Genomic DNA, 19,095 nt, shown 5'->3' on the forward strand with positions numbered 1-19,095 from the left:
ATATCAATAAACTTGATTTAACTATAATTTTTTAATTTCATTCTAAAAACTTAGTAGTATTTATATGGTTTTCATACAAAAAGTTTTTCTAATTAAATAAGTAAAATGCAACTTATAACTCTCATTCCCAGTATCACCTAACAGAGTGAAGCTTCTCCTAAACTTGAACTTCAAGACTCATTAGTCAAACACAAACAACGAAGGAAATGAGTTTTAAAATCATGTTCATAGTATAGTATCAACACAGAGTTGTATCAAACACATCACAATATTTCAAAATATTCAAGGAAATAATCATATTATAGAGTCAAAATAACTCAAGAAAAATTAATATATCATTATAACATCAAATCATCTAAGATAATTTATTATCACATTAGATACACATTGACCACAACAAAACAATCAAAAGATGATGCAGTGTTATGCATGCTCCTAATAAATATATGATCCGGATATAATATATGCCATTAAGGCAACTTCCACATAGAAAAATTACTTATAGAAAAACAAAGTCAAACAAAGATGTATATGTAAATCTGCCACAAAGGCAACTTGCACAAAGATGTGTATGCCATGGCATGATGATGTATTATCAAAATCAAACATTCCCACACAACCTGCTAAAATTATATCAAATGATCCAAAAATAAGTTATACGAAATCATCACCTTATTGAAATATCACTAAGATCATACATCACAGGTTCTTATCATGAAAATCAAATCAAAGTTTTGACCTCACATATCATAATGATCATATATTCATAAGAAACTATCACAAAGATCAAACCTCTCACTACAATATCATGAAATCATATATTCATAAAAGTATCATAAAAATCATAAAAATTTAAATTTTTATCACATATATATAGAAATTAAAACATTCATCATATGCCAGATTTAAATTCAAATTTTATTACACATATCATAAATAATACTTTCGACGCATTAAAAATAAAAATTTAAACTTTCTTCACATATATCACACAATTGCAGAATTTAAATAAGACAACACCTTATAAAAGTTTATAATCCATATTTTAATCCTACAAACCCTTATTATTCATATTAATTCAATTATTACTAAGATATATTTAAAAATAATTAAATATAATTAAGTACACATTTAACATTAGTCAACACACAAAAATATCACATTAATAGGAACACATATGTAGACGTAAAATAAATTAAAATTTTATTCTTTAAAATATTATACTAAAATACTATTATTTTTTAGGAAAATATATAAAATAATAAAATATAATATTTATTATATATATTACTCATTTAATTCAATATGTATAAAACTAGCAGATCATGGGACGATACCCAATTAAAATCATGACTTCACTCTTATCTTGTAACTTTCTTCTCTTTTGGTCTGGTACATGCTTAAAACATAGAGCTCCAAAAGTTTTCACATCTTGCCATTTGATTGGTAATGCTCCTCAATCTTGAAATCAATTCTGAAACTTTCTATTGCTCCTCCATTTGTAGCAGTTCAAATTGCCTTTAAAGAGTATGTAATTTCACCTTCTTGACCTTTGTACCACCAAAATAGCATTTATCAAGAATATCCCAAGCTTTTTTTGCACTTTTTACTTCAAAAGTATTATCAAAGTTTGTTGTTTCAAGGCATTGATGAAGAATGAATGTGACCTTGCAATCTTTCTTCCTGTTTTCTTTATAAGTCGTTCTTTGCACTTATGTAGGATTCACTCCCAGTTCATCAAATCATTTCTTTATAAGTCGTTATTTGCACTTTTCCATCAAAGTGTGGCATATGTGCTAGAAAATTGTCATTTTTTCTATTTGAATTTGTCCTCACTTCACTCGTATTTGTTCATCACACTTCACTCATGTTTTTTTTTTCTAGTTAGGGTCGAGCCAGTGACTCTGGATTCCAATTTGTTAGCTTAGTATGGCTACTTGCACTCAAAGAAATTAGTAAAACTCTACAATAGAATGATAAAAAGGCTTGTTTATTTCATAGCTTGCAAGTCTGTTTATACATGAATTATTCTTAATCAATTGGCAAATATGTCAACTGAATTCCAACCAATTAACTAACTAGTTGGTTAGTTATTTAGTTACAACATCTAATTATTTCATTACTTGAATTATAAGTCACCTAATAGGTCATACATGAGTATATATTAATACTACATGACAACATAGTGTATTAAGTTAGAGAAATCATGCAAGAAAGTAATTGAAAATATCTCATTGTTATTTAATTTAAAGGGTGATTTACATAGAATGTTCTCTTCTTCTTTATGAAGATGTATTCTAAAATTCAATAAGACTTAGTTCTAATATACTATAGACTTATATCAAAATTAAACTTAGCAACCAACTATTTCAAAGAGAAATGCTATTTTTTTACGATGGATAATAATTTAGGGCGAAAAATATGAAGGTTGTCTAAATGTTTAAGACATATATGCCTATAACTAAAATTGTGCCTTTATACACCCCAAAATTATAGCTATGAAGATGATATATGAAAACAAGAAAAGACGAAGACATATGCCCGTAAAAGTGAATGTTAAAGTGTACCACATGTGATATTACATTAGTTTACGTTGATTAATGCTTAATGTTGTTTGAAATTTTAATAAATATCAATGACACTTTTAAGTAAAGATCTTTTTTGGTCTATACGACCATTGATTACGATTTAGAGAATAACTTAATTGCATGGCCGATCCAACACACCTTTTCAAATTATTAGACAAAACGTTTTCAAAATTTAATAAATAAATTATTAATATTTTATTTAATAATTATAAAAAAAAATTTTAACAGAATTAATGGTATTTTTAAATTTATTTTCTCTATATTTTTAAAAAAATAAAATAAGACATTTACACGGTTCTATGAACAATGTGTTCACTTTCTTTATCATGATTTTTTGATTTATAACTAATATTTTTGTCATTCCTACTACCTTCATCAACCAATTTAGTTAGATTAAGAAAAGTATTAAATAATTTATAACAAAAACAAAATATTTAATTTAATTTATATAAAATTATATCAGTTTTAGTTTTAAGAATATTAAAATGTGAGATATTTTTCTTAAATAAAAAAATTTGTTTTTATAGAAAAGCCTAAAGGTTTGATTTAGTGGCTTTATCTTATACCACTCTCCTTCGTTGAAGTCATTTTAATAAAAATAAATAAAAAAACAAATGTTCCCTCGTCATTTTAATAAAAATAAATAAAAAAGACACATAAATCATATAATTATCTTACATTTTGTGTGGTTATGCAATCCAAAATAACTTACTACATACTCCCTGGGCTAGAATTCCCAATATTTTGGGAGGAGGCTGACACTTACCGAAACAAAAGATTCAGTGAGGAAGTGATTTTCAAATTGACCCTGCGCGGAAGAATCAAGAGATACGAATTGTTAAAACGCGTCGCCACCCCGCCAAATTTTCTATTGCATCTCCTTTGACCACATTATTTGCTTCCTATCTGCATCCAATTTACGTGCTTAAAAAAATGGAAGTTTCTTTGCTTTAGTCAAAATTGGAATGACACAGTCTCAACTCTCATTTTCTTAACCATGAAAAGCCATCAAACATTGACATCATCGTCTTTGTATCTAGACAAACGCTACCGTTTCATTTCCTCTAAAACGCGCAAATAACTTACAGAATAGTAAATATTAATTAATTAGTTAATTTATAAATTACTTACTTTTTTTAACACACAATTCATATATATATAAATTTTTACACTATATTTTTTGGAAAGAATCAAGAGGCAAATAAGGCAGCTTCTAGAACACCCTAATTTCTTGGGTCTCAAGTCCGCGAAGTGTAATAATAATAATAATAGTATGCATCTAAGCAATGGTGAGTTAAATAGTAGGTGCAGCCACCGCATACCACATTTAACCCTTATTACGACCTAATTAATACTACTATACCACAATTTGGTTTACCAAGCAAGGCTGAAAATATTCTTCAATCCTTCAACTGGAAACAAAATATAGGTTAAGTTTCTTTTCTTAACTATAACAATAACAATTAAATAATGTCATTCATATTTAGAGCTATTTATATGTTATACTATTGTTGTCTTGGTTTCCTTGAAAATATATATAAATGCAAATATTTATTTGTTTTTGTTCATATGTCAATTGTACTGATTAGCTAAATAAGCTGCTCTTAATTTCTGTGCTCTTTTTTCTCGAATTAAACTTGTAGTGGTCTCAACTCTCAACATAATTTATTTCATAGTGTATTTTCATAGGCTGATTTTGCATCTGAGATTAAGAGTTTCCATTAATTCCAATGTTTTTTGACATCTGTGCACAAGTGAAAACCACAATTTTCTGGTTTATAACGACAGTTTTTGAAAATATTTTGTATTTTTTTTTTAAATTGTATTAAATTTATATGCTAACAAGGAAATAAAAGAGCTTTTTGAAGTTTTCACCAAAAAAAGAGCTTTTCTAACTTAACATTTGTTTACATATGTGACTTTAATTATTTTTATAAATGCATCATTACTAACTAGTTTTCATTCTCTTCATTACAATGGTTCATTTAACATCTTATTAACAAATTAAAATGATAAAAAAAAATATTCAGAAAGGAAACAAGGTCTATAATTTTCAAATTAAGGTATTTGTGACAAACATGTTTTTAAGAGTTATTTTCCCCCTAAAAAGTGAACATATTTCAAACGTGTGTCAAACACATTATGCCAGTTATGTGTATCGAATATTGTAGAATCAGTTACCATGTTTAGAGTTTCTATACTTCAGAAGTACTCATTCTTTGTAACTGCCAATAACTGATGATCAAAGCTATATTACCTTTTGTTTTTTCATGTCCCATATTCTTGGAAATGGTGATCCTCAACTTGTCATAACCAATTTGATTTCCTTGCTTCCCTCAAACTTCAATTGTGTTCTGAACCAACCAATTTGCAAACCACTTTGTATATATAGTACAAGTTTGTTATTTCTTGTAAATAAATCCCATTCTTTGGAAGCACTACTAATGCTTTTGAATTTTGATCTTTTCAGAAATCTTAGAAAGTGTATAAACCATTGCGTCAAGAACTGATTCTCTAACAATGGCCTTGGCAAGGATTGCTAGAAGCAACCTGAGAAAATCAGGCGGTGCTTTTAGAAGTTATGCCCACGAAAACATTATGTTCAATGAGAGAACATATACAACCAAATGCTCCTTACTTTCCAATTTAGATTCCAAACTAGATGGAAACTTTTCACAAATTTCACGAAGTAAGGAACAGAACTACATGAATTTTTCAATGAGGGGGATAGCAGGAACTCCATACAATCAGCATGCTTCTGCTAACGCACAAAGAGTTGAAGAGGAATCTGAGTCAGAGTTAGAAGATGATCAGATAAGATATGCAGGACTAGAGGCAACGAAACCAGGTGAAAAGCCTCGAGTGGTTGTTCTTGGTACTGGTTGGGCTGCTTGTAGGTTCCTTAAAGGACTAGACACAAAGATTTATGATGTTGTGTGTATATCGCCAAGGAATCATATGGTTTTCACTCCTTTGTTGGCTTCAACATGTGTTGGTACACTTGAATTCAGGTCTGTTGCTGAGCCTGTTGGAAGAATACAAGATGCAATATCAAAGGATCCTAACTCCTATTTCTTTCTAGCTTCTTGCACTGGCATTGACACAAACAAACATGAAGTTAGTAAAATTAATTACCCTTCTTTTCTTTTTATTACATGCTTTGAAGTTTGACATTAGAAAAACTATATTGTTACATTGTTTAGTTTTGCAATGACAAAAAATGATTTTGAATGTAAAGTGATTTATGTTTACAATACACTTATGTTAAAGTTACTTGAACAAAAAAATGTGTGGGTAAAAATAAATTCTAGAGGCAAAAGCAACAAAATTGAAGAAAAAATCAATTCTATTCGAGCACATCAAAACATGTTTAAATTAATTCTAAGCCTTTGGAATCAATTTTAGCACATCGGAAAGTGAAACCAATCCTACACATTGCTATGGAATTGTTGAATGTGAAATATTGATAGACTAATGACTTTGTGTCTGTACAATGTTTTTTTAGTGAAATGCTTAGTGACTTAGTCAATTTTACTCTATTTCAACAGGTTTACTGTGAGGTAGCTTCTAATGGTGGACTGTCTAGAGAGCCTTACCAATTTAAAGTTGCATATGACAAGCTTGTAATTGCAGCTGGAGCTAAACCTTTAACTTTTGGTATCAAGGGAGTAAAGGAAAATGCTTTTTTTCTTCGTGAAGTGAATCATGCTCAAGAAATTAGAAAGAGGCTTCTCCTTAATCTGATGCTTTCTGAAAATCCAGGTTTTTTGAGTTTTTCTTTTCTGTTATTATTATTCTTCACTAGGAACCACTTGAAGTTGTAGCACATGACTTATTTTTAATTCTATTCACCTGATTTGTATTAATAGTTTTGCATTTTCTTGTCTAAGCCTAAGCTAAAAACCTTTTTCATTATAACAGGCACATCAGAAGAAGAAAAGAAACGCCTCTTACACTGTGTGGTTATTGGAGGTGGCCCTACAGGAGTGGAATTTAGCGGTGAATTGAGTGATTTCATCTTGAGTGATGTTCGTGAGCGATATACTCACGTTAAAGATTACATTCATGTCACACTCATTGAGGTGCCTAATTCATATAATGAACTCTATTTTTTGTGCAGAGGTTGTTAAACTTTAGTGTACTTAACCATTGTGTTAAATTTTTTCATAATTAGGCAAATGAGATCCTGTCATCCTTTGATGTTAGCCTAAGGCAATATGCAATTAAGCACTTAACTAAGGTAAACCTTTTGAGTTTTGATTCTGTACATATCAATTTGTCATGATTAGCCATATAGTTTCAAGTTTATGAGGCACATTCAAAATTTGTATCAGTCTGGAGTTCGTCTTATGAGGGGTGTTGTGAAGGAGGTGCATCCCCAAAAGTTAATTTTGAGTGATGGAACTGAAGTTCCTTATGGTCTCTTGGTATGGTCCACAGGGGTTGGTCCCTCTGAGTTTGTCAAAAAACTGAATTTTCCAAGCTCACCTGGTGGAAGGTATGTGAAGCCACAATAAAAAAATGTTTCAATCTTTTGTTCGTTTTCTATCTTTGATTTTAATTTAATTAATTATTTTGTTGAATGATACAGAATTGGTGTTGATCAATGGATGCGTGTTCCCTCTGTGGAAGATGTCTTTGCCCTTGGTGATTGTGCTGGTTTTCTTGAACAAACTGGAAGGCCTGTGCTTCCAGCATTAGCTCAGGTTAGCCTTATTGTCTAAATATGATGTTTTGCCAATTCATATGAATAAGTGATCAAGAAAGTATCTAAACTAAGCTAAGCCTACATTAATCTATGTTGTCCTTGAATCCAATGAGAAAAATCTCATTAGAGAGTAGTACTATATGCATTACTTGACATTATAGATATATAGTACTACAGAAGTAGGAATGATTTTATTGGAAAACAAGCAAAGATTCAATAGTTTTCAATGTCCTATATATGAACTGATGAAGAGTATACTTTCTTATGCACTGGTCACTGAATGCAGGTTGCTGAAAGGCAAGGGAAGTTCCTTGTGGAGTTGTTCAACAAAATTGGGAAACAGAATGGCGGAAAGGCTTTATCTGCAAATGGCATCCAACTTGGTGACCCTTTTGTGTATAAACATCTAGGAAGCATGGCATCAGTAGGTGGCTATAAGGCACTTGTTGATCTACGACAGTCCAAGGTACAATGACAGTTTCTAATTCCATCACTGATACTATATCTAAGTCACCGTGTGGAGTTAAAATAAAAAGAAACATATCATTTACTAGCAAAAACAAAAGATAGCTTATGATTTTGTGCTAACATGTTACATATTGGGTTGTAGGATGCAAATGGGTTGTCACTTGCTGGTTTTTTTAGCTGGCTGATGTGGCGTTCTGCATATCTTACACGTGTGTTGAGCTGGAGGAACAGGTTTTACGTGGCAGTAAACTGGGGAACCACTTTTGTCTTCGGCAGAGACAACAGCAGGATATAGGTTGATTTTTAGTTGCAGCAAAGTTACAAAACCGATCCACTTTGTTAACTCATTATTTTGGTTGATTGATCAGCCTATGTATTCTTTTGTTCTTTTTCTGAATTTTCACCTTAAAACTTAAATTATATCATACCATAGTATAAAAAAGTTGGATCCACAATTTGTTCTTCCTATTTTCTGAATTCATTGTAAAGAACAGGAAGAAATAAAGGGTAGACACTAGAAGTCAAGTGATTGAAGGTGTTTTGTTAACACAGAGCATTTTCTTTCCAACAATGGAGATAATATATTAGATGTTTTGTCTTCCATTTATTATTTGGTATAACAATTTTGCTACCAACACCACCTAATTTAATATCCACACCCCTCAAATGTTTTAAAAAAAAAATCATAATTTCCAAATTACCCTTTTTTTTCTTCCTCTTCATTAACCTAATCCATCTTCTTCTTTTTTATTCTATCTTCATCATCTTCATTCAACACATTCTTCTTCTTCATTTTCTTCAACATTAACCATCATCATCATTAATCATCTACATCAATCATCATCAATTACCATTAATCATCATCAATCATCATTAATCATCATCAATCAACGTCAACCCTTTAGAATTTTGCTAACATTTACGTGAACTCAATTCACGTAAGTTTACGTGAATTCAATTCACTTCAATTCACGTAAGTTTAACTGAGTTCACGTACTGAATTTTAGTAAATATACGTGAACTCAGTTCACGTAAACACGTACACATACACATACTGAGATGATGTTGAATTTTCAAATTCCATTGATTACGCAATCTTAAATCACGTACGTGTACGTGAATTAAGATTGTGTAAATTCTGAGATTTTTACTTTTTTTTAACGTAGGTGAATTTAGTTCACGTAGCAATACAATGTACGTGAACTGAATTCACGTACAATCCCCAGATTTAGACCAACAAACATACATTTTTAAGTCACTTTAACCACAATGTAATGAAGAGATTGATGGTGTATGTTATCGGTGAGTTTTAAATTATTATGAGGTAGAGTTGGTGATGTATGGTGATTTTTTGATACGTGAGTCATGAGATGTGATAAATGTTTATATTGATGAGAGGTCAATATAACACTTATATAATAAAAAAAATATATTTAGTTTATAGGTTATTTATTTTATTCATCTTATTTATTAACACTTAATTTATTCTTTTTACAAATTACTCAAATAATATAAATTTAGTGAAAAGTTTATATCGATGAGAGGTCAATATAACACTTATATAATAAAAAATATCAAGTTCAAGATAATAGATGCTTATAAATTTTTTGACAAATGAAGTTATAACTTTTTTTTACTATAAATTAAATTATAATTTTTAGGTGCAAATGATTGTACTATTTCTTTTAATTGTTTTTCAATCATAATTAATTGCAAATTTACTTTAATAGTTTAAATAAATAATTTTATATTGAAATGTAATTTTTTTTTGTAATATTACACTTTATTTTACAAAAAAAAATTAATCTAAATTTAATTAGTACTCCATCCATTTCATAATACAAGTAAAAAAGGGATTAAATATCTAATTTTTTGCTGAAATTTTGAGATGGAGAGAATATATTTAGAGAGTTTTAAATAAGTCATATTATAAAATAAATTGTAATTTAGTTTCTTAATTAATATATCTTTTTAATTATGTCCTTCCGTTACACTACAGTTGGTCAATTATTAATCAAATGTAACATAAAGATCTAATAAAAACATATTATTTCAGAGATCTGATAATAATTCTTTTTATTTTATTTTAGAGATCTATTTAATGTGATTTTTTTTGCTCTACTTTAGTTTGGTTCATTTCTCACATTGGAATACAGTTTAAGTGAACTTTTGAGTTTTGGAGGGTTATGTGCGGTAAACCATATTACAATCCAAGAGTCAATAATATTTATTAAAAATTATTGATCATTTGCGCAAGAGTTAATAAAGTAAGTACTTTTTAACTCTTAGTATAAAGTATAACTATACATCTCTTCATGAATTTTATAACTATCAATCACATCATTTGAAAATTAAAAAAAATTATTTTACTTAGATGATTTTACTTTCAATCTATATCTTCGCTAGTTCAACAATCAATACAGTTTCCAAAATATTGGTTAAGAACCGTGCTTAATTGTTCTCACTTCTCATCGTAGTGATATGACAACAATATGGTAGAATAGTTGAGTCAAAAATCAATATGGTAGATTAGTTGCCATGAAAAAAATTGTTACTCTTATAATTATTGCATTGTAATTGAAATGAGTGAATGTTCTTACCTATTATGAATCCCATTTTAGTTTTAGAACTGGGGATGTCTCTATTGACAAATTTGAATTTCTAAAGTGTAAAATAAAAAGAAGAAAAAATCAAGAATGAGTATCTTAATTTATCTATAATATATATATATATATATATATATATATATATATATATTTGGTTTATTAATAATGATTGATATAAATTAATTTATTCTATAAAGTGAGTCCTTCGATTTATAAGATCTAATTCATTATGATTTTACACAACAATTTTTTTTGTCTTTTAGTTATTTGACACGAATTCGCTCTGTTTTTTTAAAGAAAAAGTAACACAAATCCACTTTGTTGTATTGCAGACACCAAAGAACTACGAATGCGTTAATTTAAATTTAACTACTAGAAACATTGATCCAATTACTCTTGTCACCAATTCAGTTAGTGGATTTTTATCCAACTAAACAATTTCTATTTTTTAGCTCGTGGCTAAGGTGAGCTAATAAAAATTAGAAATCAATCCAAAAATAAAAATATCTATAAGTTAGAAGAATCAATCAATTAGAAGAAATAGAGAAAGAAACTACAATTTATATATCCTTAATGCTCACAACAAACTAATAAGAAGCTTAATTTGTAGAGGTTGTTAGTTCACAAGCCCCCTCCAACTCCAATCATGATGTATAATAATTTTCTTATCAAATTGGAGGGGAGTCTCTAACATTAGTCCCTTGATAAGGGTAAAAAGAAAGGGTTAAGCTAAGTGAACACATTTTGAGGAGAAGATGGAGGAAACACTATGAAACAAGCCCACCACAATTCCCACTTTGACTTGGCCCCTTTTGGGGATCATACGGCAAGAAATATTATTCTTGTTAATGGACAAATGACTATGGTACATCATTTCCCTTCTTGTGATCATCACCACTCCCATATTTGCCTTCATCTTAATTAATTCTTCACTCTTTCAAGATCAAGTTTGTGTTTAACCTCTCTACTCTCTACTCTTACTCAATCACCACTCAAGACTCAAGAGGCTTCTCTTTTAGTTAGCTCTATATTTTTTGTTTTTCATTCACACTTCCACTTATATAGAATTTTGAGTAGTTATCCTTTAGAATACGGACTCTTGACCTAAAACTTCAAATTATTAATGTTATCTTTTGAATATTCAATTCAATTGCCAAAACTTTGTTAAAATTATAAACTATAATATATATATATATATATATATATATATATATATATATATATATTTGGTTTATTAATAATGATTGATATAAATTAATTTATTCTATAAAGTGAGTCCTTCGATTTATAAGATCTAATTCATTATGATTTTACACAACAATTTTTTTTGTCTTTTAGTTATTTGACACGAATTCGCTCTGTTTTTTTAAAGAAAAAGTAACACAAATCCACTTTGTTGTATTGCAGACACCAAAGAACTACGAATGCGTTAATTTAAATTTAACTACTAGAAACATTGATCCAATTACTCTTGTCACCAATTCAGTTAGTGGATTTTTATCCAACTAAACAATTTCTATTTTTTAGCTCGTGGCTAAGGTGAGCTAATAAAAATTAGAAATCAATCCAAAAATAAAAATATCTATAAGTTAGAAGAATCAATCAATTAGAAGAAATAGAGAAAGAAACTACAATTTATATATCCTTAATGCTCACAACAAACTAATAAGAAGCTTAATTTGTAGAGGTTGTTAGTTCACAAGCCCCCTCCAACTCCAATCATGATGTATAATAATTTTCTTATCAAATTGGAGGGGAGTCTCTAACATTAGTCCCTTGATAAGGGTAAAAAGAAAGGGTTAAGCTAAGTGAACACATTTTGAGGAGAAGATGGAGGAAACACTATGAAACAAGCCCACCACAATTCCCACTTTGACTTGGCCCCTTTTGGGGATCATACGGCAAGAAATATTATTCTTGTTAATGGACAAATGACTATGGTACATCATTTCCCTTCTTGTGATCATCACCACTCCCATATTTGCCTTCATCTTAATTAATTCTTCACTCTTTCAAGATCAAGTTTGTGTTTAACCTCTCTACTCTCTACTCTTACTCAATCACCACTCAAGACTCAAGAGGCTTCTCTTTTAGTTAGCTCTATATTTTTTGTTTTTCATTCACACTTCCACTTATATAGAATTTTGAGTAGTTATCCTTTAGAATACGGACTCTTGACCTAAAACTTCAAATTATTAATGTTATCTTTTGAATATTCAATTCAATTGCCAAAACTTTGTTAAAATTATAAATATAAATATATATTTGTTGGCAATTTTGACCCTGCTTTCTTTTGCCAGCTTTGTTTGGTCAACTCTTTGCCAGCTATACTGCCCTTGTTATCATTTAAATGGATGGATGGATGGAGTTTTTTTTTTTTTTGGTTTGATATTGACCCCCTAAGCTCAACGCCAGAATCAAACTTATTTATGTTATGTTAGACTCCTTTCATATGTATAAAAATTTAAAATAGTTATGACATTAAATTTATTAGTGATATAAACTTTATTTTGAAATTATTCATCAAATTTTAATATAGAGAGGTAGCTGATATTTTAATTCTTTATCTTTAATTAGAGATATTTTTATGAAAAATGAATTTATGTTTTTTGTAATTTGAAGAATCTTATTATATAAAATGACAAAAAAATATTTTTTACGAAAAGGTCTTATATGTAGAATAGATGAATAATATTCAACATTTTGATTTTCGTCTTTATTTTTTGTCTTAGAAGAGATAGTAAATATTGCTATAATTAACTCGCACAAATTCAAAATTTTAGGTTTGAAATTGAAATATGATATTCAACCTAACAACATTTATAATGTACCTAGAATTTAAAGAATATCTCTGTTCTACTGGAAAATCTTCATTATAGTTTGCAGGTTTATACCTTCTTATTGATGACATGCATTTTTTTTTTCAATTCATTTGTATGGTCAGGTCATAAATTAATGAAGTGAGTTAAAAACCTAAATCTACGATGCATAAAATATAAGCTAGTCTTGTTTGTTCAGTTTTTTTACTCAATTGTTTGTTCATAGTAGTAATATACTAACAAGGTCAACAATCAATTTTTAGCATGGATTTTTTTGAAAAAAAATGGAGGAATGACAAATTATTATTAATAATAACAGTAATGGTCAATTTATCACTATTCTATACGGAATTCGACTTATATCCTTTAAAATTACAATGTTAAATTGATATCACTAAACTAACAATTCCGAGACAATTTTTAGTACAGATTTTAATTATATAAAATACATAAAAATATAGAGAAAATCAACTGCGAATATTGGGCGACTAGATCAAACCCTTTGGTCAATAAATATTATAATTAACAAACGCCAACAGAAAAAGTAAAACAAGACAATTGTCAAGATTCTACTCAATCATATATTGTGAGGGGAATAAGATCCAACATATATTTCTGTCTCTTTTTTTAATTATCATTTTAAAATTATTTACATATTAAAAATCAATTTTTTCTAATGAAAAAATATCTTTTCTTTTTTGGAATTTTTAATCATATCCACCAGAGCCAATTGATGTCCACCAGATTTTCATTAAAAGGATTTCATAAGTATTTTAATTTCATCCCCTAAAGATTGATGAATGAGGAAAATACTCATGTAGTTTCTACTTTCTAGGACTTGATTGCAAGACAAATTAACTTAATCATTAAGTAAACTTATCAATCAATCTTAGAGGTATAAGTTAAAACAAAAGTTTATTTATTTTAATTTTAGATTGAGTCTACGTATCCATATAAATAAAAATATTGATTCTTTTATATATTAAGTTATGTTAATTTCCTTTTTTAATTTATTTTTCCATCTATCTTCTCTCTTTTTTTTTTTTCTCTACAATCTTCAATGTTAATACGGTATTATAGTTGGATTAAAGATGACAATGTGAAAATTAGGTTCATAATTCATGTTGAACGTGAGTGAATATTGAAATTGTATTGTAGTTCTACATTACTAAAGTTTCCAAAGTATTTGAAGTATATATGTGTTTAAATATCCTCATCCTTTGAGTTAGTTTTTTGAAATTAGATTCAATCCCATTTTATGCGACACCTCGAATTTGACTCAATTCTTCTTGTATCGTCAATATTTCTGCCTCTTACCTAATTATATATATTTTTATTTTTAATTAAAATATTTATCATCTCATTTTCTCCTTCATTTTATACTAAACATGTCTGATGTGTCCTTCTCTTCTCTCATGTTCCCTAGTCCCCTTGAAAAGAGAGGAATATATTGTATATATACTAATTTGATTTTTGCACATTAAATATAATTTTTGTTAGTTTGTTATTATCAAGATGGCATCAATATATGTCATAGATACTAGATAGTAGTATTAACTAGAATTAGAAACGATTCAGAAATATCACCACATGCACATCAATATCAATTTCATATAGTATTTAGTAGACGACAACATAATGCTGGTCCCATATGCCGGCGGCTATATTTAAAGGCCAGCAAGCAGCCAGGGTTTAAGTTTAAATAATGTGATTTAATTAAACGACTTAATTCCAAAAAAATAATGAAACTTATTAAGCAACAAAAAAATAATAAAATAATGAAACTTGTGATTGTAACCCAAAAAAACCTTGTGATGATATGTCACATGTGTGGAGGAGTACTTTGCATTAAAATCACGTGCACAATTCCTCCCATTTTTAAAAGGTTAAAGTCACACAAGCGGTTATTATTTTGGAGTATCCCCGGTGTCGTTTTGTGCTTTAATTTAGTTCATGACCCTACCCCCACCAATATCACATTATTTAACACTTTAATAATATAATCCAATCTTGTCAATAATAATAATATAATCAAAGCATTATTTAATTATCTAATTGTGTGCCTCTTCCTATCCTAGCAGGTGCAACCCACTTCATGAGCTTAAAATTCCCACCATATCTTGCTGGTGATAACTACCTCCTACATATCCAAATATAATAAATTTCAATTTTAATAGTAATTTATTTATTGCTTAATCAGATTTATATGTTTTTGATAAATATAATTTGTAAGTTAATTCATTCATTCACTCATAAAATTTATTCGTGCACCACTTCATTGCTTTTATTTGGAAACACAGTGATTTATTAATTATTACATTAATCCAATGTAATTTTCACCATAAAAATTAGAAGTTTTAATAGTCTCATCGTGATTGATTTTTCACCGTAAGTCATCAACCACACTATACCCATTAAGTCTTTTCAAAAGATAAGTCCAATCATTAAAACTTTTACTCAAATGATTTGTTTTATAACTTCTATCAAATAAGATACAACAAAGGATTCCTTTGGTAGAATTAAGTTATAAACTAGTCGATAAGTGAAAATGCGACCAATAACTAAAAAGCCAGTTTATAGTTAATAATCGACGATATATAGTGAAAAATTAATCAATTAAAATTAAAGTATTTGATAAATTTAATTTTTAATAATATAAAATGACATGATTATTTAATTTAAAATAATAAAAAATGTAATATTTTTATCCAATCTTTTGCCTATTATTTTATTCAATTATGTTTTTTATACTCAATTTATTTTTCTACTTCACTTTATTTCTTATGTTTTCTTATTCTCATTGTCGTTACACTTTATTTTTTATGTGTTTTTTTTCCATGTCGTTAATTAGTTGATGTTATCTTATAGCTTTCACATTTCTCCTCGACTTCTGCTCCTCTCTATGTGATTGCTCAATTTACGTGATATTTCTCTCATGTTTACTCTTTTCTTTATTTTATTATATTTATCTCATTTATGACTTTTGTGGTAGAAAATCCAAAAAATATAACAAAAATCTGAAATAAAATAAAATAAAATAAAACATGGAATTCATTTTTTTAGTACATCAGTTACTTTTTTTCATTACAATATAAACATAAATTTGAATAGTTTTCTAAAAACTTCACAAACCTCATGTGTATAAATAACAATCGTAAAAAATAATTCATTTTATGGTTTACAATTTGACATAAAAAGTAAATTTAACTTTATGAATTTTTTGTCAGATGAAAGATTTTATGAGTTATTTTAACAATGAATTAAAGAAATTCAGTCAAACTTTATTCATGCATGCCTTTATCAATTGTGTTATGTGACAAAGACTTTTTGGCATACATGAAGTTAAATTTTTTGTTGTGAATTTTTTTGGCAAGGATTAAAAGAATGGATGTGTTATGTAGAAGCAATAGTACTCCTCTTTATATATATATAAATCAATAAAAACAAATTAATGATGTTATAAATGGAAGAAAATATAAAAATCTATAAGCTATAAACTCAAACGTTACTTGAAATAGCGTATTAGAATAACCTATAAGTTTGTGAGAAAAATTTATTTACTAAATACATCTCATTTAATTCAACAAATTTATAAGGTAGTTTAATAAGCTATAAACTAGTTTATTGAGATTATCAAAGAGTGCCAACAACTATCTTTGATAATGACAATAAGTTAGTTTATAGTTTATTAGAGTAGCTTATAAGTTTATTGGTAAAATGAATTTATAAGCTAATTAATAGTTGAAAAACTACTTTATAGCTGAAAAGTTAGCAAATAACTGATAACTTATAATTAAAATTTTAATCAATTAAAATATTTAATAAATTTAATTTTTATAAATATAAAAGACATAAAAGTATATTTATAATTAACTTTTTATATTTAATAAATAAACAATTATTGCTTTTTAGATAAGAAAGTTTATAAAATAAAAATTGCTAAAAAAGCATACGCATACAATGAATGAGGAACAAGAAAAACAAAAGTAAACCAAGAACAAATGGTAAGGAATAGAACCTAGTTTTCATAAAAAATATAATACTGTTTTGCTCTAAATTATGATGATCATTGGTGTTGTTATATATCTCTAAACGGGGGCGGTAGATTATAATAACCATTTGTATTATATATGTATTGTCAATTTATGATGGTAATTGGTAAAGGAGAAAATGAAAACAGCCCGGAATAAAAATAATAAGATTTCATAAAAATAAAAACAAAAGAAGGTGACGAGAACGTGGGTGAGTGGTGACACAGTTATTTGTTTTAAGAAAAGGATAAAATGAAAATAATATTAAAATAATAAGTTCTAAATGAAAGTAGACAGGGAAATGGGATCATAAAGATGTTGTCTCCTTCACACAGTCACATTCGATTGATCGGAAAAAAATCTGTTTTCACATTAGATTTTGTCTCCTTCACATTTGATTGATCGGAAAAAATTTATTTTATTTTTATTTTTTTAATCAAATTTTAAGTTTGTATTCTTGATGATGACATATTTTAGATTTTTCATCAGCATTTATTAATTATATATATAAAATAATAAATTTAAATTAAATTACATTTGCGGTCCCTTAACTTAATTTCAGAGAACATTTTAATCATTTACCTTTTTTTTTTGAGTTGATCATTTATTTTAATTTTAAGTGACAATTTGATATTTTATGTTTTAAAATGTTAATAATGTTGTCCTTTTTTCTACAAAAATTTTAAAAAATCATCAAAGATTTCAAACAAAATTCATAAAATTCATTATCATCTTCAATAAAATGGAAATTTAATCAAATTAATAACTTAAATTTTAGATCATAAATGTTTAATGGAATAGACTCAGTAACTTGATGATTATCAAAAACAAAAGATGCATGTGTTCATTTTTATTTGTACCTACATCTTTTGAATTGTTCGTTTGTCTTAAAATTAAAGTATCATTTAAAAATTTCCTTATAGATTAAAAATAAATAAATGAGTGTAACACAATATTAATTTATAAATTGTTTTTATTAACTACTATTATTAACACATAGTGAAATATATTAATGACTTGGAAGTTATACGTACACAATATTGATTTGTAAGTAAAAAAAAAGTAAAACTAGAATAATGTAGTTGTATTACATTTAAAAAATAAATAAACTACAGCTTATTTTACGATTTGTTTTATATTTCTTTAGTCACACAATAACTGTCAAATTTGAAGAAAAAAAATACTCTTAAAAGACTAATATTTTTAAAATTTAATTGTATCATTTAATTAATATTATATATCATTTCTAAATTATAATTCTCTGTTTTACATATATAATAAGTAAAATACAATAATAATTAATAAGAACGGTTTAGTTTATTTACTATTTTTATTTATTTATTTATTTATTATTTCTTTTTAATTTGTATAAAATTATCAAATATAATAGATATTTTTTATTGAGACTTGAAGAGAGTATTTTGGAATGAAATAATATTTATTAAGATGCTCATTAAAGACAAGAATACTAATTTATTGGTATGGACTATGAAGTACTGCACATTGATGATCATTCTATTGCGTGGGCCATGCCCATATTTCTTTTCAAAAAAATCAATGTGAACACGAGAAAAATATATGAATTTCATTATTAATCATCTTATTTTGCACATATGTGTCTACTGTGAGAAGGAAAGAGTTTAAAAAGGAAAATGAGTAAAAGCTGATTGTTAAATAGTAGGCTAAATTATATATGTGGTTCCTTAAATTAATTTTAGGTAACGTTTTAGTCCTTTATCTTTTTATTTTCCTGATTTAGTCCTTTATTCCTAACAATATCAAATAAAGTATGAAAATATGAGTTTATTTGAAGATTTGTGTTACGAATTTGATGAAATTTGTATTATATTGAAGAATATAATTAATTTTATGAGT

At 27.5% G+C, this 19,095-nt stretch overlaps 1 protein-coding gene across 1 annotated transcript; it reads left to right on the forward strand.

Annotated features, from left to right (window-relative positions):
• Positions 1 to 3,828: 3,828 nt before the first annotated feature.
• On the forward strand, positions 3,829 to 8,365 carry LOC101510826 (internal alternative NAD(P)H-ubiquinone oxidoreductase A2, mitochondrial-like). The gene is made up of 9 exons (XM_004504931.3): positions 3,829 to 4,017; positions 5,059 to 5,705; positions 6,137 to 6,350; positions 6,510 to 6,670; positions 6,763 to 6,828; positions 6,923 to 7,086; positions 7,180 to 7,294; positions 7,583 to 7,762; positions 7,907 to 8,365. Exons 2-9 carry the CDS (start codon positions 5,109 to 5,111, stop codon positions 8,057 to 8,059), a joined length of 1,650 nt encoding a protein of 549 aa, XP_004504988.1. The 5' UTR covers positions 3,829 to 4,017; positions 5,059 to 5,108; the 3' UTR covers positions 8,060 to 8,365.
• The last annotated feature ends 10,730 nt before the right edge of the window (positions 8,366 to 19,095 follow it).

The sequence above is a fragment of the Cicer arietinum genome, chromosome 6 (assembly GCF_000331145.2).
Source record: "Cicer arietinum cultivar CDC Frontier isolate Library 1 chromosome 6, Cicar.CDCFrontier_v2.0, whole genome shotgun sequence".
Taxonomy (NCBI): domain Eukaryota; kingdom Viridiplantae; phylum Streptophyta; class Magnoliopsida; order Fabales; family Fabaceae; genus Cicer; species Cicer arietinum.